The following is a 25,313-nucleotide window of genomic DNA, read 5'->3' on the forward strand; positions in this document are numbered from 1 at the left end:
CTGCGCACCATCCCAGAGAAGCCGCCTACGGACTCTACATCCCAGCGTTTCCAGCCAGCCAGGACTGAGGAGTGTTTGTAACAACTGGGGGAAGGTGGAGAGAGGGGTGTGCCGGTGGCAGAGGCACGCTTATAGCCATCTCACTGGACTCCTCCTTCGTCCCACCCCCGTTTCCTCCAAAGGACTGTTGCTGTTGGGGTTGCTGCGGCCGGGCGGCTCTCTGGGTTTGGGTGTAAGTCTGCGCATCTGCGCACCATCCCAGAGAAGCCGCCTACGGACTCTACATCCCAGCAACTGCACAACTGTGCTCCTGTGCAGCGTCGTAGAGGGTGAAAGGGCTGGGTACCTGCTAGCTGTATAGTAGCAGAGAATGATTGATATTGTATCTTTCCTCTGCTGCTGTGTTGCGTTGTGGGGGGGAGAGTCTATGGATATGGGGAGTGCTCAGGTTGGGGAGGTGGCGGGTGATGTTCTTGGGGTGAGCGGGGCTCCTATTGGAGTAGGGTGGGGCAGGGGGAGGTATGGCGGTAGGAGAGTGGAGTCGCGTTATAAGGGAAGGCGAGATCAATGCATAATATCTATCTCCCCTTCCATCCATTCTCCTAACCAAAGAGATCTGAGGGTCAGTCCAACTGTACCACAAACCCTGTCTCTGCTCCTGTGCAATGCCAGGTCTGTAAAGAATAATACCCACATATTTTACGATCTGTTGGATGATAAGAGCTGCGACCTGGCTTGCATCACTGAGACCTGGCTTGGGCCTAAAGGGGAAGCTGTGTGGGCACAGGCCCTCCCTGCCGGGTACTCAGTCAAGGACCAGACCAGGTTAGGTGAGTGGTGTTGCCTTGATTCATAAGAACACCCTTTCCTTAACCAGGAACCATGTCCGGCAAACTACTCATATCGAATGTATCTACCTGACCCTGAAGGCCAGAGACAGTTTAGGGATTCTGTTGGTCTACCGGCCACCCTGTGCACTAACAGACTCCCTGGCCGAGCTGACACAGCTGGTCTCGGAGCTGGTGTTGGAGTCCCCTAGGCTTCTTGTCCTGGGGGACCTCAACATCCCCATCGAGGCCAGCCACAGTCCAACTGGTGCGGCTTGGGAGTTCATGGCTACCATGACTGCCATGGGCCTGTCTCAACTGGTCACAGGGCCCACACACTCTGCTGGTAATACGCTTGATATGGTCTTTTGCACAGACATGGAGATACCGTGGGCGGAGGTAACAAATATCTCCGCCTTGTCATGGACGGATCATTTCCTGGTAGAGGTTAAAATCAAGGCATCTACCCAGATCCCTCCCGGGGGTGGCGGACCTGTTAGGATGGTCCTCCCTCGAAGGCTGATGAAACCCAAAAGGTTCCAAGAAGCCCTAGAGGGGTATATGGTTGGAACTGACGGCGATTCTGTTGATGCCCTGACTACCACCTGGGATACTGATCTCTCCAGGGCTATACACAGTATCGCTCCCAAGTTTCCTCTCAGACCTGCTTCCAAAAAACGACCCTGGTATACGGAAGATCTCAGGGATAGGAAGCAGGTTTTGCGACAACTAGAGCGCAAATGGCGAAGACACCAGGACTTAGCCGACAAGGCACTCCTAGACTCTCTTTTGGAGGCCTATGGAGTGGTGATAAGTGCAGCAAAGAACTCGTTCTGTGCTGCGCGTATCGCGTCCGCGGAGTCACGTCCGGCAGAGCTGTTCAGGGTAGTGAGGGAGCTCACTCAGCCACCCTCCTCCCTGAACTCTATTTTGGAACCATCCAAGGCCTGCTGTGACAAGTTTAACAACTTCTTCGCAGATAAAACCTCTCGGATAAGGGCTGATCTTGACGCCAGCATTTCTTCAGGAACCAGAGTAGAGGTCTCCAGAGCTTCCGTGGACTCAATTGTACTGGATCATTTTGAGTCGGTGAGTACTGAGGAAGTGGACAAGATCCTTCGAAGTGTTAGGAAGACAACATGTTCTCTTGATCCCTGTCCCTCGTGGCTAGTGGCTCGGGGGGGGGGGGGCAGCTGTAAACATCATGTTGCGCTGCATAATCAATGCATCACTCAGGGAAGGGCGATTTCCATCCAGGTTAAAATGGGCCATAGTAAAACCGCTGTTAAAAAAGCCCTCCCTAGACCCCCTGATGCATAATAATTATCGGCCTGTTTCGCTGCTACCTTTTTGGGGGAAGGTAATCGAGAGGGCAGTTGCAATCCAGCTTCAATCGGTCTTGGATGATACTGATTTTCTAGACCCATTTCAAACCGGCTTCCGGGCGGGCTATGGAGTTGAGACTGCCATGATCGCCCTGGTCAGTGATCTCCGTCTGGGCATGGACAGGGGTAGCGTGTCCCTGTTAGTGCTCTTAGACATCTCAGTGGCTTTCGAAACCATTGACCATGGTATCCTTCTGGAACGCCTGAGGTGGTTCTGTTCCTACCTCTCGGGTAGACTCCAGATGGTGCAGCTGGGGGACGTGTGCTCCGATAAGAGGGCGCTTACATCTGGTGTCCCTCAAGGAGCCATTCTGTCCCCCATGCTATTCAACATTTACATGAAACCGCTGGTTGAGATCATCCGGAGACATGGGGCGAGGTGTTATCAGTACGCTGATGACACCCAAATATGTTTCTCTGTGTCTCCGACTGATGCAGTGACCAAGGATGGCATCTCTCCTCTAAATGCCTTTCTGGAGTCGGTAATGGGCTGGATGAGGGAAAACAGACTCAGTTTGAATCCAGAAAAAACGGAAGTGCTCGTGATAGGTTCCCCGGGCCCGGCGAAGGATATTTGTCCACCTGTCCTGAACAGGGTCACGCTCCCCTTGAAGGACTCCGTTCGCAGTCTGGGGGTGGTTCTGGACTCGTCGCTCCACCTTACATCTCAGGTGGATGCGACGGTCAGGAGCACCTGTTATCAACTTCGGCTGATACGCCAGCAGCGACCCTACCTGGGCCGGGACGACCTTGAAACGGTGGTACATGCTCTGGTGACCTCTCGGTTGGATTTCTGTAATGCGTTCTACATGGGGCAACCCTTGTACCATACTCGGAAGCTACAACTGGTTCAGAACATGGCAGCAAGACTGGTCACTGGATCCTCCAGGACCAGCCACATAACACCTGTCTTGAAAGATCTACATTGGCTGTCTATTTGCTTCCGGGCACAATACAAGGTGTTGGTTATAACCTATAAAGCCCTAAATGGCTTGGGCCCAGGGTACTTGGAGGACCACCTCTCCCCGTACAATCCGCCCCGCGCTCTCAGATCAGCCGGGAAGCAACTGTTGAGGGTTCCAGGCACAAAATATGCTGCAACTGCTCAGAGGGCATATTCTATCTCTGCCCCGCAGCTCTGGAACTCTCTTCCCGGCGAGCTCCGCTCAGTCACCTCCCTTGACCAATTTAGGAAGAGGTTAAAAACCTTCCTCTTAGAACAAGCCTTTCCCCAGACATTGTAACATCTGTTATCTCCCCACTGCACACTGCACATGCACTTTTGAGTCAGCTAGTCTGTATGTTTTAGCTTGTATTTTTTAACCTTGTTTTAATTGTTTTTATATTGATGTATTGACTGATTGTTGTTACAATTTCTATATTGTATACAACCATGTTAACCGCTTTGATCTACCCAGGAAAGGCGGGCTACAAATAAATGATTTATTTATTATTATTTAATAAAAGCTTTGTTTTGGTGACTACATCTTGGTCTTGAAGAAATACACACCTTTACTGTTGCCACACTGCCATATTCAGCAAAACAGCAGTAATTTTGGTGGAAGCAGGATTTAGGATCTCAAAAAAGACCAAAAAATGCATGTATCTTGTATACAGTGCATGGCCAGCCCTGCTTTACTGTTTGTATTTCCACAAGTCAAAGATCCAAAGTACAGCAGTATTTGGAATAATATGTGCGCATGCACAAGGGATGCCTATCAATTATTGAGGCAGGATTGGCTTTTCCAGAAAAACAGGGGACTAATTCCAAGTATTTGTTACTGAAGAACAGTGCTACTCCAAGTAACGTCTTTTTATTTAGGGATAATTCAGATTTTCAAATCAATATTTATTTCTCCTGAAATATGACTCACCTTTCACAGGGCCCTTCCTTTCTTCTTACAACTTTCCACAGCTAACTCTAGTAACTTACAGTACTTTCACGCTAACAATTACATTGCTGTGATTCCACTTTAACTGCCATGGCAACAGCACTAGAGCTCCCTGGTAAAGGGGTCTCATTATCCCTCCCTAAACTGAAAATCACAGGATTATACAGGATGGAACCATGGTTGGCAAAGTGGAATCATAGTGCTATAAATGTGTTGCATGAAAAGGATGCCAAGATAGTTAGTCCTCTTAACTGGGAGGAAACTTATACTCTCAAAATCACATTAAATTCCAAGCCAGTTAAGAATTTACAGATCATAATACACATCTTGTTTTTGAGGCAAAAATTACAAACCCCAAGACTTACATTTCTGAGCACCAGATATATGAATTTTGTTGAGAGCTCTGCTGTTGAATAAGCATGGTTTATTCAACAGCACTGTTGAGTAACAGTGGCTTATACTCTGTTGATATATACACAGTGAATCTTAAATATTTAGCTCAAGAATCTTATTGGGACCTGGGAGTGAAGTGTAGATAGAGTTGGATGCCTATATACTTCTAATACCTAGCTACTATATTACTTAGTAATATACACTAGCAGAGCATTAAAACCTTAGTTTTGTATGCATCTGGATTGAATTTTTTTTTTAAAAAAAGAAATTTATCTACTTAGTAGTGGCAGCTGCATATTTAGAGGCCATTTAATTTAATAGAGACCAAAACTATGCAACATTTCCTCTCACCTCCTGTAATTTTTGCAGATGTATAAAGAGGATATGTGGATATTTGCTGTGCTGCTAATTGGATATAGCCAAGATACCCAGAGAAGCTATTAGTTAATCTGCATTATGTGGTGCTTTAAACAGTGACTCATTCTTCATACTTTTTAATCCCACTTTTCTACCCTTGTACAATTATTTCCATAGAGTTAGCCAACTATTATAAAAGTGGAACAATGCCAGTCATTATGGAATGACTCATAATGGTAGAAGAGTTTACTAGGAATTGGGAAGGAGAAACTATTCATTTGCTTGCATAAAAATGACTTTCTTGGTGCTTGTAAAATTCTGCAAGAGCAATAATGAAGATTCTTCATGATTTTGTAAAGTCTCTGGGAGACTTATTCTATACAAAATGCATGTGTTTTTTCTCTACAAAAGTATGCATGTTATTCCTCTTTATAAACCATGTTTTTGTGCAGAAACAGTTTGTTCCAGAAAAACATGATTTTTGTGCAAGAGACTGTGTTTCTCACCTTGGTTAATTGTTCAGAAAAAGACAAAGGTATTTATACAAAAGTATAGCAAATCTACAGTGCTATATAAATAAATAATAAGGTTTTTTTATTTTGGATCTGGGCTATCACCCCAATATAACATCCCTTTGTTATCATTTAATATTTCTACAGGATTTAGGTCTGGGTTTATGTAAAAAGCCACCCCTTTTTTCTTTCTTTCTGCAGCTGAAAGAAAATCTAGTCCTAATTTTGAATTTTTGAAAATAATAATAATATAATAATATTTTTTGTGCAGAATGAGCCCCCTCAAAGAACAATAGTTAGGAGGAAACTGTACTATACAGAGGACTTCAGGAAGAATAGTATGTAACTATTTATCCTTGCAATCACTGATGAGAAATGCACAGATTTATATCTCTGTGTGAAGATTAAATTCATTCATGTTTTCTTTGAAATAAATGGATTCTCATTAGTACTTATGGGGAAAGGGTACAACTCAGGAAACAGGGAGGAAGCTAATTTATTTTGGAGTATGGAGAGGGCCTAGAAGCCAAGGGGGCCACATGTAAGTCTGATGAATACTAGGTATGAATACTATGCCACTTATAACTTGTTTCCTTTTTGGTTTCCGCTTTCTCTCCTTGGACTTCATCCCCATCCACACCCACCCCTTATTCCACACTACTTTTGTAGGAAAAAGTGTACAAGATTGGTCATGCTTTCTAGAAAGAAAAGGAAAAGGCACCAAAAGCCTTTCAAAGCATGTCATTGGGCAGGAAATGCAGGCATGTGTGTGCTTTGTTTTTGTTTTTTTTTAATTTTTGTTTCTGAAGCATATCTACAGTGAGCAGTCACTAAATGATGACTGAATGCCACACAACTTAATTCAGCCTTTTACTTATTTCTTGAAAAACCTGTTTCCCCTCTATTCATAAACTCTGTTTATGGAAGGATACTGAGAATACAGTTATTTACTCCTCCCATGGCACCAAAATACTGTAGTGTGGAGTGCTAGTTGTTTCAATATGACAGCCATTTCTTCTCCTAGGAATACACCATTCTTTTCCTCCTCATTCCACTTTCCCTGCCTTCAATATTCAATCTGGGTGACATATTCATTGTTCATGCTGTATTGTCACTGGAGGTAATAGTGGACAGAGACTCCTCTTACAGTTTTTTTTTAAGTGTACTTCTGTAAATCTTACTGTTCCTCACTAACTGCTTATATTGCTATTGTAACCAAAACAACATGATGTCAGAATGGATAGTGTTGTTTTGGTTACAATTAGAATAAGCACCTATTGAATAATTTAATTACTAGTACATAGGATTAGGAGAGCAACTGGCATCAAACCCTGTCAGTGATGGAAGGAATGCCTGTATCTTTTAATAGGTGAAAAGTATATTATTTATATTACAAATTAAAATGAATGATACATATGAAGTGAAAAAAGGAAAAAAGAAATCTTTCCTGTGTATAGCAACTGATTGAAATGTGCTAGGAGGTTTTAGAATGGGAAGGTAGGAGGCCTCAAGACCCATAAAATTACTGTGGCATCAAATTGTGATATAGTAATACTGCTATTTTCCTCCCTTATTGCTTTGAATATTTCAGTATGGCGCGGACACACTGTATACTCTTCGGTTCACCTGTAAGGCTTCAACATCCACTTTCAGCTACGTAACTGTGGTTACTCAATATATACAAACTAAGAATATTGTTAATGCTAATTTTGCTTTAGCAGGGAAAGCTAGAGTAATTAACTGTACTATGAAATTGGCCTTCTTCTCTAAGCCATGGACATGTAACTTTCATGGACCTGGGGTCCCTTCTCCCCATAACCTATGGGGTGCCACTAGGGATGGAAGGAAATATTCTTGGACTATTCGCTCTCAAAAAAAGTAGCATTTCTGCACTTCCTGCAACGTGTGGGAGAATACATATCTTATCTCAAACATCTATACATCTGCAAGATTTTCAGGGCAATTCGAAGAAATAAAACATATATAAAATTATGCACACATTTTCAAAAAAGTAAAAAAGCTAAAATGCACAGAATTGAAAAAAAGAATACTAAAAAATATGGAGCAAACTGCAAGCACTAGGGGTAACTTGTGCAAATAAATACACATATGAGGAAAATAATGCATAAAGGTGTAAACAAAAAAACTTGAGAAACAAAACACAAAGGGGTAAAGCAGATGGGTATCCAGGAGCGGCCAGAAGCCACTCCCAGCCCGATCACCCAGGGGCCAAGGTGAACACATATTGCAGCCTTGAGGGCGCCTCCTGCTGCTGTTCCAAAAGGAGCACAGCCAGGAGTGGAAAAAAATCTGCTCCTTCTGGGGCTGGTTTTGGGCTGCCTTAGAGGTGGCTTTCATTTAGATGCCACACCCTTGGAGCAGCCCCATCTGCCTGTTGTTTTGGGCCATAGTCCTCTAACCCAATAGGAAACAAATTTTGAAAGAAACTGTAAGGGGATTTGGTGATACTGGGATTAAAATGGAGAGAAATTTTCACATCAAATGGCTGTTGCTACACTGCCAAGGCTGCTGGTTTCAAACATCTGCTTGTTAACAAATTGATGTGGAAAGGATCTGTGCCTTGCTTTGAAAGGGAAATGTGCATTTGTAGTTTACATGCTACTTATTTCAACATCGTCCGACAAAATTTTGATTGTGCATGCAGTATTATAGAAGAGGATACTTTGGGACACTGCAAAAATGAATGGAAGAGCTACATGGGGTCACAAAGCTGCATGTTGCTCATTTCTAAATAGTTAACATTAATCACATATTTGTTATTTATTTTATTTACAGTATTTATACTCCACTTTTCAGCCCTAAAGGCTCTCAGAGCAGCTTACAATTATTATTATTTTTAATTAGATGGTTCCCTGCCCTCAGGCTTACAATCTAAAAACACATGACACAAAAGAAGAAGGGAATGGTGGTGGGGAAGGGGATCGGTTCCAGCAGTTCTTCTCTCCCTCTAAGGCCTGGATCAAGGCAGATGGACTGGAGATAGGGCTCTGCTTCTTAATCTAGGCCAAGCCCAATGGAGCTGGGCCTGCATCTCTCCCTCCATGCTCAGATGGCACCAGATGGACTGGAGGAAGGGTTCTGTTTATATAGTTCTAGTTTGGATGAATCAAATTTTGTGTGTGTGCGCGTGTGCACATGCACGCATGCATGAACACACACACACATACATCTTCAAATCTCCTCTTGATTTATGACAACCCCATGTCTTTTTAAAAAAATAGTTCTTTAGGCAAGAAACACTCAGAGGTGGTTTTGGAAGTTCCTTTATCTCAAATATAGGTGGGATACAAACCGCCATATAGTACGTATAGGATACGTACTAGGGTTAGGAAGGGGCGGTGCTTCCGCACCCCCCTAACCCTAGTACGTATCCTATACGTACAAGATGGCGGCGCCCCTTCCACATGGGCGCCGCCATCTTTACGTACTGGACGCATAGCATCCAGACGTGTCGCGGCGCCTATGATGTCGCGAATGCGCCAGTGGCGCCTCGCGATGTCATAGAGGCGCCGCAAAAAGAAGCTCCGAAATGGAGCTTCTTTTTTGTTCCGCGCGGGAGCCGCACGGTTTGGCTGCTGCAGCTCCCGCGCGGAGCAAACGGCAGCGGCGGGGAAGCGCCGCAAAGCGGCGGTTTGAATCCCGCCATAATCTACAGCACCTGGTTAATCCGAGTGAAAATGAAAGTTTCTAATGTCTTGATGAGGGTGTCTTCATCCTGTGATGTGCAGAGGAGGAGGTGAGTGGAGCTTATGTATGTAGTATTGATCTGTAGATTACTGTTATGTATAAATACACCCAATGTGAGCCATATGTGTAAACTACAGTATCATTGTATCATAGAGTTGGAATGGGCTTTCCACATAGGTGTCCAGCCTCTTTTTGAAGACATCCACAAAAGGAGACCCCACCATCTTTCAAGGCAACTGGTTCCATTGCCAAATTATTCTCATTAGTAGGAAGACTTTCCCATAACACTGTAATGTATTTCCACTGAAGTGCTATCTAATATTAAGGATGGCTGGCTGGATCTCTAAAGTATGATTTCATAGATTATCTTTCTTTGCATTGCCGAGTGTTGTTTCTATTAGACATATACAAATGTCACAAGAAAATTAGTTTCCATTTTAAACCTTTTTTTTCAAATTTATGAATTTTTGGTACTCTTTTTTTCCAGATGGACACATTTCATGTCCTCTGTTAATTTAATGTTTCAAGTGAATTTTTCTTCCAACGAATAGAATACCTTTGTCTACATCTTCTTATAAATAAGGATTTCATGTACACGCTGTTTTAAATATACTTATTTTTTGTCCATTATGTAGGTGGATTTGGTAAATATTATTACAAACAAGGGAAAGTAGTCTTTCAACATTCTAAAGCATTCCAATTCATGCTGCATGTGAAAAAGAACAAATTTGGTCAGCTCACATGTGTGAGTGACTGCTACATGCCTTCAGGTTGTTTCCAACTTATGGCAAACCGCTATCATGGGTTTTCTTGGCAAGATTTGTTCAGAGGAGGTTTGTCATTGCCTTCCCTTGAGGCAGAGAGAATGTAACTTGCCTAAGGTCCCCAAGGGGGTCCCACAGCTGAGCAGGAAATGACTGACATGCAAAACTCCCTGTTTTCTCACATGTCACTATCAGTTTATCTTTTGAATATATCATTTTGATGAAAGACAAAAGTTCACATTTCACAAACAGATCCTTAAATTCAACTTGCATCCTATAGTAGTCATTGTAAGCAACAGGAAACTTGAAATATATATTTTTGATAGGAAATAGAATTATTAAAAATTATTGCTGCCAGGGATATTGTTATCATGTCAAAATTTGAAAAAAACAAGGGATGTAGTACATCCATTTTTCATTCATACACCCCAAGGAAGTCAGTGGGATCTCTCTACACAGTGCATTCAGGATCATGTATTTAAAATGGAGTTTATCTAACATATTAGAAATGGCACAAATGGGGCTGTGTTGATGGATTTTAAAAGATATTCCGAGAAAACTGACATCAATTTTGCTATACCTTATCAAATATAAATGCCACAATCCTGCAAGTGAAACTCATCTGACCTGCCCTCACTCTGTGATATTCAAAAGTTTTACTAATTAGCCAGCAAGGAATGAGAAATGAGAAAAAGACTCAACAGCACCATCATATTATCAATGACAGTTAAAGTATCTACATTCAGAACTGGGAAGCTTTTCTCCTTCCCATTTAAAATGTTTAAGTTTCAGTTTCCTGAAAGGCATTGCTTTTGGACAATGACAACAGAACTCATATCTCACTGATGAAATTGGAATCCTCATAAGCAAAACATAGGTTTACTATCCAGATTTGGGTTGTGAGAGCCAAAGCTGATTTTCAGTTTGGAAATTAGTCAATTTGGTTGAGACAAATTGCCCAAATCCAAATGGCATTGGGGATTTATGGTATATTTCATATGCAAATATAATTCTCTGCCACTGCTGACAAACCAGTATTAGAAACTAGACTAATATGCTCTCCCTGACTTAACCTACTCACAACCTTGTTATTTCCAATCAGACTTGATTAGTGTAATAATGAATAAGCCAATCAAAAAGTAGGTACAGTGTTCTTGCAAAATGAGCTGGTCTGAAGCTACAAGATGAGAAAGTGTGAAAATAATCTAGTAAAGCTGTCATCTTATATACAGACAGCATGTCTTGGAAAGAGCATGCCTGTCTTACTGATACTTCAGCTTTGATTCTCAGCTTCTATTTTCTATAATATAACTACACACACACACACACACACACACACACACACACACACACACCTTGTAGTTGCAATACCATTAGGTGAGAAGAGTTGCACTATGGAAGCAAGGAAGTTCTATGGCAGTTTGGAGGCAGTAAGAACAAAAATTTCTTCTGAAGAGGTACACTCTGGGGGCTATGAAATTGTACAGGCCTCTTTACTTGGAAATAGTATCTACACAACCAAGGAATAAAACTGTACATATGTATTTATTCTAATCACAAGCTAGTGTCTTGCAATAGAAATAGCAATCTTGAAACAACTTAAAGACTAGGGACAGAAATAATATTTATAGATGTTTGAAAAATGATTAAGAAAAAAGTGTGTCTTGGGTGTTGGGAAACCCTGGCAGGGAGAATCTTGGACTGATGAGAACCTTTGCAGTTTGTTACTTATTCTGAAAAAAATTAATGCATGTTGTTTCCCTCTCTGGAACTGTTGTTTTCTGCACACAGAAAATCAATGTGCGAATTTTGCACACAATAAATCCTTAACTACGAATAGCCTTCAAAAACTGCACAGAGGGTGCTTTGCACTGCATCTTTTGCAGATGGGAGAAAATTGATAAAATTATTGCATGAAATGACCAATGAAAGACCCATGAGACAACTGCAAGCCAAAAAGGAGTAATTAGTAAAACCATACAATTTTCTGGGCAGCCCCACCTAGACCTGTTCCTTCTTGTCACAGACCTTTGGAGGGACTTGTCTATTCATAAAAGGAATATTATGCCATTTTTATTTTGAAGAAGCTGCAATTCCATGCATACATATTGGAGTAAACATAATTAGCTGGTTTACATTCAAGAAGACACACATAACATTGTATTGTAAATCTGACGTTGCTACTGTTGAACTACTACTCGCAATACAGTGTAATCAAAGTACAAAACATCCCCAGTATTTAAAAAAAAAATAGAGCATTTCTACAGCACTGCTATGAAGACTTGATAATAAACTTTGCTAGCAACATGGGATGAAATGTTAAGGAGTCAGTACCAACCTGCGGTTAAATGGGCAGCATGAACAAAGATTCTAACTCCAGGTTTTAAGTCAAACTGGATGGAATTTTGGTTCAGTCTCTGGGCCAAAATTTCTGAAATCTGGAATAAGGAAATAAAGAAAATTTAGTGGTAAAATAATGCAAGAACTATCACAAAGGTCAAGATTAATGTCTAATGTTAGACAGCAACAATTACTGAGTTTTACAAAGAAAATTGGGTAAAATAAACACCTCAGTGCAATTATGAAATTATCCTCTTGACATGAAGGTCCAAAACATTTTGTGATAGATGGAACAGCAAATATTCCCTCCTCCACAACTGATGAATAGAACCCAGTTGCTCAGCTAATTTTGGCAACTGACAAATCTCCCCTCCCTTTGGTAACAGAAATGTAATAAAAAAAATAATTTAAATATGATTGGCAACACTCTACAGCCCTTTTATGGCATCCCAAATCAGCTGCCTCAGACAGATTCCAAAGTCTGACCAAAGGCAGAGCTAACTGTAGATGTGTTTATATATTTCAGTAAGGTTGTATCTGGGGATCCTTTGTGAATTGAGTTCTTTTCCCCAACAATCTAACCTGCCAGCAGTGGATTAGGTGACTATTAACAGTTGCAAGTTGCTTCAACTGCAAGTCCTAAAAGAAAGTCCTAAATTTTTTCTATCTATGCATAACTACATATGGTATGCATAATATAGTCTCACGCTAATCATATATGTAGACCCAATATTACATTATAATAAAAGTGTGCATGGCTGTGTGTTTCTCCTTGTCTGTTTCAACCATAGCCCTGAACCCATGACATCTGAAATTTGGTATACATATAGGAAAATATTTGGGAGACTGGGATTGTTTATAGTCATCTCAGGAAACCAGTTGTGTCTATTTGGTATTTAAGATGCATTAATTAACTGTTATCAGTGTCAATGCTGTGTATGTCTGTAACCTGCTGTGCCATGTCCAGTCATTCAGTGGTAGAGCTAGGCTCAGTAGAAATAAAAATAGTCCTTGGAAATAAGAGGGATTCTCAAAAGTACAGGTCTCTTCAACAGCAGAAAGCAATTAAATATCATCCAAGGCAGCTCATTTTGAGGTAGCACCGTGGTACTTAAACTTTCTCTTCCTACTGTTTCCATGCCACAGTAAAACTTGCCTTACCTTTGCGCAATGGAACTGTCCAGTGATTTTTTTTCTTAACTGCTAATATGTATACTTATGTGATAAAATGTGAATATGAATAAATGAGAATTTCTACTGTCTGGTACAAGAAGAGAAGGAAAATCAGAATAAGCAGAAGAAAGGTAGAGGGTGAAATGAAGACACTAGTGTGGAGAAAACAAGTGTGGAATGTACAATTATTATACTGTCCAGCTGGCAGGCCTTTACTTGAATTCTCCCCATACTACTTGGTGCACATTGACACCATTTGCTGGACTGGATTTCCACTTTCATTAGGAAATAAATCTCTAAACTTTGTTGAAGCTGAAATATAAATAAATAGGAATAGCCACTATTTTGCCCAATTTCCCGCCCTAAAGAGCCTGCTGATGTTTTTCAGTGTATTTAATGAATAAATGAGATCACATTTTGAGGTCATAAAAAGTTTTTTTTTTTAAAAAAAATGATGGATCAGTCTCTTCACTGCACCTATATGTGTGGGGTAATGATAAATAGTAATGCTACTAATGGGTTAAGTGGCAACCCTCAATACCTTGGATCAAACATTTATCAGAACAGAGACTGTAGATAAACAACTGATCACTAAAGTGTCCAATCCATGTATGGATGTAAGAGTTGGACAGTGAAGAAGGGGATAAAAGGACAATTAATTCACTTGAGATGTGGTACTGGCAAAAAGTGCTGTAAACACTGTGGATAGCTAAAAAGACAAACAAATGAGTCCTTGAACAGATCAGGCCAGAACTCTCTCTGAAAGCCAGGTTGATCAAATGGAGGCTGTTGTACTTTGCCAACATCATGAGAAGGCATGACTCCTTAGAAAAAACAATAATGCTAGGAAGAGTAGAAGATAGTAAAAAGAGAGGAAAACCAGACAACAGATGGCTAGATTTAATTCAAGTTGCCAAGAGCACAGATCTACATGACCTGACCTGAGCAGAGCAGTGGAGGACAGGAGGGCTTGGAGATGTCTCACCTAAGGGTTATCATGAGTCAGGATTGACTTGAAGGCAGTTAACAACAACAAACTAAAAAGAAGCCAGACAAAATGAATGGCAGGCAGCCTTATATCCCTTTGCCAGGTAGCATATACATATAAAGCTTCTATCATATTTTTAGCAAATAAGATGTTGTCTTTTAAAGAAACAATACTCTTACTTTTTAAAATAAAAATGTTCCTCTGACATATAGAAAGATGAATTCACATCACTATTCCCTCATTTTTTAAAAAAACATAAACTGAATTGGGGCCAGTATTTTCATTTTATGGTGGAGATCTATGTAAAATCTATTTTCATGAACAGGTTCACCATATGATGTAATCACCTAAAGTAATTTCTTTCAAATAAGTCTTCAAAGGTTAATGAGGAATTATTAGTGGGGGGATGAAGATATCCTCATGATTTTACAACCATTTTCACTCTCTCTAATTTTGTTGATTTAGTTTAAATCTGTAATGCTGATCAAATGGGAATGCATTATTTGACTTTCATTCTTCTCTGTAAGAGATTTATCATCTTTTTATTATATGTAATGAATTTTTAACATACCTTTGGCTCCTGCATTTCATATGCAGGATTGCTTTCGAGGAGTGTACTGGCTCAATAATAAATGGGAAACTAGTTTATAAGCTGAAAATTCATGTAGCTTGAAGAACAGCATTTTTTTTGCCCCATAATGTCGTTTAAGGAACAATGATGATGTGTATAAATAGCCATTCCATATAACATTCCATATATCATAGTACCTAACCTGTCACCTCCTTACAAAACAGTGATGATATTAAATACATCTTAGCAATTAAAAACCCTGCAGTTATCATGCAGGTTTTTGCATATACAGATAATATCAGCTGAAGGATTGTCTATTGTCAGTAGGTATGGAGAGTTCTGTTCCTTAGAAAAAAATATGGAACCCAAACTGCTTCTATAGTTTTGTAGAGCAATTACCCTTGTCTGTAACAAGCTTCCACCCCCCCAAAAAAAAACCCAACCTGATGCATGCAGCCATCTTATAATACTGAAATAAGCAAATAAGCTTGAAATTAATGTTGATACCAATGAAAATAACTGAGTTAGGTTGCAATGCATCCATTTTTTAAAGAATTCTTTTTTCAACAAATGTAAAAAAAATTATAACAACTATATAAAAGCCCCAAAACCCCACAAAAAACCATGGATGCCAACCATGAAAGCCTTCGTCTTCACAAACTATATAAATATCAGTTTAAATATTATCAAACATCTTAACATTACCAACATCAAAATCATTCTAACATATAGTCTTTCATAACAACCTTAATCCTCTCAAACTATGTTTGTTCATCTTCATTCTATTTTCTTTACACATTCCCTCCAAATGTCACATATCCTGTCATCTGCTTCTCATACCCTCTCTCCTCTCTCATCCTTCCTTTCTCATTTTTCCCTACCTCACCTCTTCCTCTTTTCTCCATTCTCCATTCCTCAAGCATCCCAGTGTGGAAGCTGGACAATTAACAGATACACAAAAAACTAGCAGGCTTCAGTGTAGCCGGACAATTAACAGGTACACAAAATACACCTCTTCCTCTTCTTTCCATTCTCCATTCCTCAAGCATCCCAGTGTGGAAGTTGGACAATTAACAGATACACAAAATACACCTCTTCCTCTTCTCTCCATGCTCCAATCCATAAAGATCCCAGTGTGGAAGCTGGAGAATTAACAGACCCACAAAAAACTAGCAGACTTCGGTGTAGCTGGGCAATTAACACATACACAAAATACAACATGTAGCTGGACACAAAAAATGTAAGAACTGGAGCACAGCTTATGTGCAGCTTCCGGCCTTTTAGATGTGTGCATCGTTTAAACAATACATCTCCAAAGTGTCCCGAAGCTCTTACATTTGACCTGTCTGTTTGGGCTCTAAGTCTCATCAGCACACACAATGTATTTTTTGTGTTTCTTTAGAAGAAAGTTAAGGACACTGTAATATATAACACACATTCAGATATCACCAACCTGTAACCTTACTAAGAGCTCTACAGTAGCTCTTTCTTTGGAATATATAATTCCAAAGCTGTTATCCGCCCAAAGCCAACTTTTTTTAAAAAATGTTTAGTTATAATTACAAAGACAAAGGTAGAGTAACTAGGGTATTTTTAAATAATCCCCTCTACAATTCTGTCCCTTGTTATTTAAGTCTTTGATACTATAACTTGAGCCAGATCCAGATGAAATTTTCTATAATTTTCATGCTTTTCAAACAGCAGACCTTTTCTACCTATGGTGAGAATTTTGAATAAAGCACTGTAAGGCCAAAAGATCTATTATAAAAAAAATACAGTTGCAGATATGAAAAACAGAAAGAACATTTCCATACAATCAAAAATAATGATTATTGGCCCATAAAAGTCACATGCAATATTCATGAAGACTTTTTCCCCCCTTTCTGATTTGTGTCTTGCCTGGTGAACTAGAGTACTGCTATGCTAGTTTTGAAAGCTGCCTGGAGGTATCTAAGGTTTATACAGTCACAAATACTCTTCAGTGAAGGTTTGACATGTAAAATGTCCTAGAAAAAAAATTACAGTCACAACAGGCCGGCAGGAAACTTACAGCCATGATAAGTAATGTTCCATAACATCAACTCTGTGTACAAAAGTGCCAGATCTTCCAGAAGGACAGGTGGCCTGTTATGGTTCTCTGGCTGAAGCACCAGCTTGGATGCACATCAGCAAAACATGAAACAGTGTCTTGGATGGCAGCCACAGTGATATGATCTGCGCTCAAGGAGTAATAAAGAAATTGGAGGTCATTGCGCACAAGATATGATCTGTGCCCTCCAATCTACATGGCTGGAATGGTAAGGGCAAAAATAAATGCATTCTTTGAAAAGTATTTTCTATTAGAAACTGCATAGGGTGGGGAGGGGGTGAAAAGAAACCTACAGTATAATTTAGACTTCTTTTCTCTCTGACATTCATCGCTCTGGAAAGATCCAACCAACAGTTTTGCTTAAAGTGGGTGCCTCTAAGAATGTGTAGCTGAGGAACATGGTTTCATAAAGCTAGACTGCCATATTGTTATTATTTAAAAGCCCTTTAAACATTGGGTCCCAAACTTTGGGTTCTTAAATGTTGTTTGACTGCAGATCCCACAGTTTCCAGTCACTATGGCCAAGTTTAGGAACCAATGCTTCAGAGCACCATTTGTTATCCATTAAATGGGGTGAGACATTATCCAAGCTGGAGTAAGTATTACAAACTAAACTTACAAGTTTAACAAAGCAACGTTATCCTAGATAAGAATTTGAGGTGTTGTCTGCATTGGCAAAATGAAGAGGCTTCAAAGAGACTTGAAGCCACACAGTTTAGATGGTGTACAAGGGAAAACTGGCTGATAAACGACACAAATCTGCACTCTGGGGCTAAAAAACAGAGCAAAAAGAAGCTCCAACACTCTGCCTTAACCCAGAAAATGTGCATTATTGCACATACATATAAACAGCATGGTGCCAATAGGGAACTGCGAGAAAGCAAAAACACAAAAGTATGAGAAACAGGATAGGTCACCAATAATTACAATATATACAATCCAGGCAGTCCAACAGGCAGCATAGGGTGAAGGGGTGCTGAAGGGGGCATGTATGATTGTGCTTTGCCACCTATTATGCTGTGCCACTGATACACTGTACATGTGATATATTGCACATGTGATTGTGTGGCCAGTCACAATGATATGGCAGCTGGGTGGGAGGAGGGAGGTAATTGGTGGTCACAGGTGAAGTGTTAGTGTGATGGTGTGCGTGCATGATGGGGAGCAAAAACCTTCCAAGCACTGTGGCTGGATGGCTGCAGACAGCCTATGGGTTCAGCCCGCCTTCAGAGCTGGCCATGCAGACAGCAGGGCTTCTACCTGCTTTCAGAAAACCCAGGACAGCCATTTTATCCTGTCAGTCTGTTCAGCCCCTAAATTGAATATACTTCAATATAGAGTTTTCTGTACATAGCAATGTATGCATAAATCATGGTGATTATCAAAATATAGTTTTTACTCAATAGATAAGTTTCAAAATGATCTGTTCGGAGCTGTCTCTATGGGTACATGCAGGAGTGATATGCCCCTTCATGTTTCCAGTGAATGAAAGAGAAAAGCTAAGAGAGGATTAGGAAAAAATAGCAATATGAAAGGCTTGGAAAAGAAAACTGCGAAGGACCAATTAGGAAGACTAGAAGTTGCCAACTGAAAAAAAAAGTATTAGCACCACCTACACAAACCACTAGTTCTTTTATGCAAGCCTCAATGAAATGAGCAGGAATCATCTCCTGTGCTCCCACCAGATGTATCTGTGAGGGTAGTGGGGCAGGCAGATGGGCTTCCACAGAAGATCTCAAAAAGAAGCATGATCTTATGAGAACATATAAAAACCTGAACCTGAGCCATATAGAGCTTTATACATACTAGTTATGACCTATACAGCTCTATATGGCTCAAGTTCAGGTTTTCTGAAGATTCATATGTCAATTGTGTTATTTGTGCCCAGAAGCAGCCAGACAACAAGCTTGTGCTCCCTGTAGCCAACCCCAGAAGAAAGTCCTGATGGATTGCACTCCAAATTTAAATTTATAATTAAAAACATAAATTAATAGTCATATGCAAAAGAGGATTTTAATGTATTTGTAATATTATGAATTCTTGCATTCTTGTGGCAGTGAATGGGATTAAAATAACACGTATATAAGATTCAACTGCCCATATGTATTCCAGATAGCTCCACTACATTGTTCGTATTGCTTCATAGATTAGAAGAATAATGCTGAACATGATACCACTCCACATCCCAACACCTAATTTAGAGTCATCAAGAGTCTCTCCAGCGAAAATAATTAACTATGTGAATTAGTTTTGGTCCTCCACACAGCTTCATTGACTTTATCTACTTCATCTGCAAAATTAGACATAAGGTGTGTATGTGTGTGTGTGTGTGGGGGGGGACATTTTTGTAACAGAAGCTATTCTTTATCATTTTCTCATCAATGGGCGTATAATACATAATGGTAACAAATAATTTGTAAAAATAAAATGTTGGGATTTTAATATAAAATAACAAAAGAAAATAAAATGATTTTGAGGACTGGTGTAGTTTTGGTTGAATATAGATTATTTTTGCCTCACTACATGTTATCAGACCTGAATAAAACATGACTCTCTATCTCTCTCTTACACAGCATCCTACAAAAACACCTGAATTCGGGCATTTAAAATATGACTATGATTAACCTATCCAGCATTAGTGTGAAGAAGGGTTAAATCCAAGTTTCCACGGTCAAAATGGAGCCACTCATTGCTATTGGAATGCTTAGAAAGGGAGGGTTTGCAAAGGAAATAATATAAAAGAAGATGATTCACTGTTCAGCTGTCAGATAGGGCTGCTTGGAAACAGAGGTCCAAAAGACACTGCAGAAATAATCCAGTTTCAGACCGCTTTAAAGTTTCAGACCGCTTTAACTGTCCTGGCTCTGTGCTAGGAAATCCCAGGAATTGTAGTTTATTGTGGCACACTGACAGATGACTAAATGTCTCCCAAAACTACAGTTCCAGAATTACCTTGCATTGAGCCAGGGCAGTTAAAGCAGTCTCAAACTGGATTATTTCTGCAGTATGTTTTGGACCAGAGATAGGGTTGTAGAAAGGAATGGATAAGATAGAGTCAGATAGAAACAGAGTGTAGTTAGATGAGAGCCAAGAATGTAGTGATATACTGAGAAAAGAGTTCAGGGAAATGTTCTTACTTTCACTGAGTTATTACATTAAAATCTATAGACCCAGCTACATGCAAGATTTTCTGTCGGTCAATGAACCTTTGTTGTTTTGTTATTCAAACGTTGTTCTGAAAATCATTCATATAAATAGTTTAAAAAGATATTCATTACAAAATTACCAATTTGAACCCATCATAAATCACATCTTTTTTTCTCCAGGGCTAATGTCATCTTGTGTGCCAGTATGATGTAGTAGTTTAAGAGTTGGACTACGAGTCTGGAGACTAGGGTTTGATTCTCCGTTTGGCAATGGAAATCCACTGGGTGACCTGGTGTGAATCACACATTCTAAGGCACAGATATACCTGTGATATAAGTTGGGAATGACTTGAAGGCACACAACAACAATTACTAAAACCAAGAAAGGGTTGAAATGTGTAGGGCAAGGGGAGTGACTGGAGACCAAGGATTGGTTTCTGAGTGAGTACCCTGTAGAGAAGACCCAAACAAAGCTTCCTTTTCTACATAAGCAAACATCTTTTGAAATGGGACAGAAAATATTAATATTATTTAAAAATTGTGTCCGCTTTAACTTATTTTGGAGATAGATTATACTCTAATCAAAAGGGATATTTTACAAAGATGAGAACTATAATACTGAGGTGTTAAGTATGGAGGATAGGAATATGAAGCCAAGCACTATAGCCAGTCATTCTGACATGCTGGTTCTAACAAAGTGAAGCTATGCTTCGTATAGCAAAACATCTGGGGTCAAATGGGTAAGATTTATATTGTATTATTCTCGTACATATGCTATATAGCTGGCCAACACTGAAATGAAATCAGCTTAGTGTCTGTTGTTCTCATTTCTTGTGTTTGGTGAAAATAGTTGTAATAATTCAAGTAATATGTCCCCCTAAAGCATTTCCTCAGAGATTGTATACTGTAATAGCTCTGACTGAGATGGAACACAGTTTGCACTCTGCAGAGGCTACCTTTCTAAAGCCTCATTGAAATGAAACAAAATGTATTCCGTGACATTTGTGTTGCATTCTGATTCAATTCCCATTTGTTTCGCTAGATTTCCACAACAATTTCCCATTGGAGTATATCTACCTTAAAGCTGATTCAATAAAGCAATATCAATGTAAATGAATATTTCTATTCCAGTATTCTGAACTATCAATAATTCTGAACTTTAATGGGGAAAAGTTCCTTTGCAGTATTGATAGTATGAAACTAGTATGGATTTCTTTTATAGTGTACATTTTCCAAGTGGGTCAGTCCTAATGGCTGCAAATGGAAGTGTTTTTCTATAGCTCCATGAACTAAGAAATGAGGCCTAGAAGGAATCCGGGCACCCATATTAAATTTTCATACTGAACTGGACATCAAAATGCTAAACAGGAAGTGAGGCTTAAATGGGAAATACTTTATAGCACTCATTACAGACACAGCCATTATAGAATTTTCTGGTGGCAAATCAATACATGCTAGAATATTTTATAACAGAAAATGGTTCTATTGAGCAAATAATCCTATATTTTGGATTAAGAAAACTAATGGACTGAGTAAACATACATAAGACACCTTAAGTGTCAATAAGACATAGAGGTGACATATAAATCCTGACAATGAATAAATGTATGTACAGAAAAATCACTTCTACCTTTTGTTGCTGTTGTTAACTGCCCTCAAGTTGATTTTGACCCATGGCGACCCTGTGAATGAGACATCTCCAAGACTTCCTCTCCTCCACTGCTCTGCTTTGTTTCTGCAAAGTCAAACCCATGACCCCCCTAATAGAGTCCATCCATATAGCATGCAGCATTCCTCTCTTTCTACATCCTTCCACCTTTCCTAGCATTATTATTTTTTCCAATGAGTCGTACCTTCTCACAATGTGTCTAAAGTTTAACTGCCTGTTTTGTCATCTTGGATTCCAGGGACATTTCTGGCTTGATCTGTTCTAGGACCCATTTGTTTGTCTTTTTGGCTGTCCACAGAATAATAATAATAATAATAATAATAATAATAATAATAATACTTTATTTATATACCGCTTTTCCAATGATCAAAGCGGTGTACATCAAGAATCCTCAGCACTGTCCTCCAGCATACCTCTCAAATGAATTGACTTTCTTCCTTTCTAATTTCTCAATTGTCCAGCTCTCACATCCACACATGGTAATAGGGAATACAATTTGATGATTCTACCTTTTGTGCTTGATTGTATATTTTTGCATTTCAGGATCTTTTCTAGTTCTTTCATAGCTGCCCTCCCCATTCTTAATCTTTTTCTGATTTCCTGACTGCAGTCCCTGTTTCTATCAATGTTTGATCTCAGGTATGAGAACTCTTTTACTACTTCTGTTTCTTCATTGTCTAGGTTGAATTTGTGTAGAATCCATTGTCATAATTGTTTTCTTTATGTTCAACAGTAGTCCTGGCTTTGCACAAACATTTTACCCATGCCTTATCTTTTGTATACATCAGAAGTTTTGACACAGAAATGAAATGTATATATCACTTTTGAAACATTCAGTCTTGAGTTTCAATGGAAAATTTTATTTCATCACAGTATTCCAATCCAGCATAATATGGGTTTGAATAAAGATGGTAGTATACGGATATAACAGAGTCTGAATCCATATGCAGCTGTGTCTCTGTGTGAGTAGGTATTATACTGCCCTCTCGTGGCAATTAAAAGCTGCTTGTCTATTGTAAGAAAAGATTGTTTTAGTACATCCTACTATCTTGAACAAGATGTGTTAAAATTACAACAGTTTATTGTGGTGCTCTCATTAGTAGATTTTTTTAAAAAATGTTACATTTGAATCATGTGTGCATACCAACTGTGTGGAAGACAGTTTCACCTGTTCTATGCTTTTAGTTTTCTTCTAATTCTTTCTATCCTACATTCCATATTTAATTTAGGGATTGATTCAAAAGTCTGTTTGCATTTCTTATCAGTTTCATGTGTGTCTAGTTTTCCACATTTTCTAAAACTCTGAATATAAATTGTATGCATTTGTATTCATCTGAGTCCATAAAATATGCATTCTTAAGATGCAAAGTGCAATAGAAAAATCAAAGACACATTCACTTTTAAAGTTCACTGTATTCTGATCTGTGCCTTTTGGGGAAAAAATGAATTGATCTGGTTCACTTTAAAAGATGTTTAGAAATAAAAAAAAATCAGTCTACCAACTTTTGCTATACTTAACTAAGGAAATTTTATAAAATTATTTATTGAACAGAAACATGTTCAGTTTAATGCAGCCATTATTTTATTCTGCTCATTATAGTCTTTTACCCTCTGTGTATTTAGTCAGGATATGCATGATAAAACCTTACAAAAGCAACAGTGATGTCTTTACGTCTACGGTTGTACCTAGATTACTTTCCCCTATAAACACATACACACAACACACACACAGAGAGACTCTTGAAACAAGAGTGAAACAATCACGTTTTAAAAATAAAAAAAAACAAACACTTTTTTGCACATCCTGTCAAACAGGCCAATGCCATGCTATGCACACTGAGCAGCCAAAAGATCTTTAATGTAATTTCATGTACAATCACACGAAGACCCCATTTTTATAACTTTCTCTTTCTACAATACAAGGAAAAATATATATAGAAAAGTTATCAGATTAAATATTAATGATGGCATTAGATAAGAACTAACTGAGTGATCTGAGCTCAGCTAAACACTATTTCTAATTGCTCAAAAACAAAACAATGTCTCACATGATGGTGAGGCCATAAAATCTGAAAGCCAGAAGTTGTGAAAAACCATTCAGCCAATCAATCAACCCATTCTTTATCACATCTTCCCCTTTCCCTTAGCTTCCACATGGTTCTTAACAACAAAGTCTTACTGAATGAAATATTAACCTGATAAAAGTTTTCAGTATCCCTGCTCATAACAAAAGTAGTTAACTGTTCTTCTCTCTAGTGCTCCCTACCGACTCCAACAATTCAAAGATTCATTATCACTGTCATGCCATAAGCTATACAAACCACATTGCTGGAGGGCAGTTTCAAGCCTTCCACCTATTCATGGTTATTTCAGAACAACAAGAGATACCAGAGACAGTAGTAGCTGAGTCTGAAGAGTGATTCAGATGTAAAAGATGCAAGCCACCTGAATTATTTTAGTCTACTATTCCAGGTCGGATCTCACTAGTGTACCTCAGTCAAATGATTAGAAAATATATACTCAAAATTCTATGCTGGAGTGTGCAAACTGTAACACTCCGCAAGCATAGCTCCATGCACCTCTCACACACCCCAAGCAGGCACTACTGCAACTGCTTATTGGCCGTGGGTTGGGCAGAAGGAGGCAATAAGCAGTACCACAGGGGTGAGGAAAGAAAATCTTAGAGCTCTGGGAAATTGACTTCATTTCTCTTTCTTAGCACCAGAACTAGAACTGGGATAAATGCTGCTTATTGCCTAGTTGCCCCCCTCCCCTCAGTCCCAGACAGGCAGCTCCTCATGCAACATCCAAAACAAGTTGTATGCATATGTATGTCACCAATATGATTCCAGTCAATATATGTTATTCTGACCAATGATAGATTTTCAGTGTTGGGAAAAGGCAAGGTATAAATAGACAAATACACTGGGCCCTTGGTATTCCCTGGAGTTTGGTTCCATGTGCTGCCATGGATACTAAAATTCATTGATGTTCAAGTTCCATTATATACAATAGCAGAGTGATGTTCCTTATAGAAAATGCATATTGGAAATTTGATATTTTTAAAATATTTTCAAGAAGTGGATGGTTGAATCCGTGGATAAAAAATATGTGGATATGGAGGGCCAACTATACAATACAGTACATATCTGGTGTCTTCTGTTTGTAGTGATACCTATTTTGACAGCTCATTGGAACATGTTCTGTCATGTAGGAATAATAATAATAATAATAATAATAATAAAATTTATTTATATACCGCCCTTCTTAGAATCAGGGCAGTGTACAACAAAAGGCATACAACAATATAATAATACAAACATAATTTAAAAACAGTACAGTACAATAAAAACAATAAAATTCGTGCCAGCTTGACAATGCTGACGGACGGGGGGGGGGGGGAGGGGAGAGCATTCTGGGGCGAAATAGTCAGGGGTAGGCCTGCTCGAAGAAGTAGGTTTTCAGCCCCTTCTTAACTTGGGCTAGGGAGGTGGCTAAG

The 25,313-nt window shown here is 39.3% G+C and overlaps 1 protein-coding gene across 1 annotated transcript in view; it reads right to left on the reverse strand.

Annotated features, from left to right (window-relative positions):
• The window catches only part of SORCS1 (sortilin related VPS10 domain containing receptor 1), a 539,126-nt gene that overhangs the window by 9,264 nt on the left and 504,549 nt on the right, over positions 1–25,313 (reverse strand). The window contains exon 24 of the mRNA XM_089508330.1: positions 12,177–12,276. Coding sequence (XP_089364456.1) covers positions 12,177–12,276 — 100 coding nt within the window. The remainder of the gene's footprint in view (positions 1–12,176; positions 12,277–25,313) is intronic.

The sequence above is a fragment of the Sceloporus occidentalis genome, unplaced genomic scaffold (assembly GCF_023333645.1).
Source record: "Sceloporus occidentalis isolate IW3139 unplaced genomic scaffold, rSceOcc1.0.p SCAF_2, whole genome shotgun sequence".
NCBI lineage: Eukaryota > Metazoa > Chordata > Lepidosauria > Squamata > Phrynosomatidae > Sceloporus > Sceloporus occidentalis.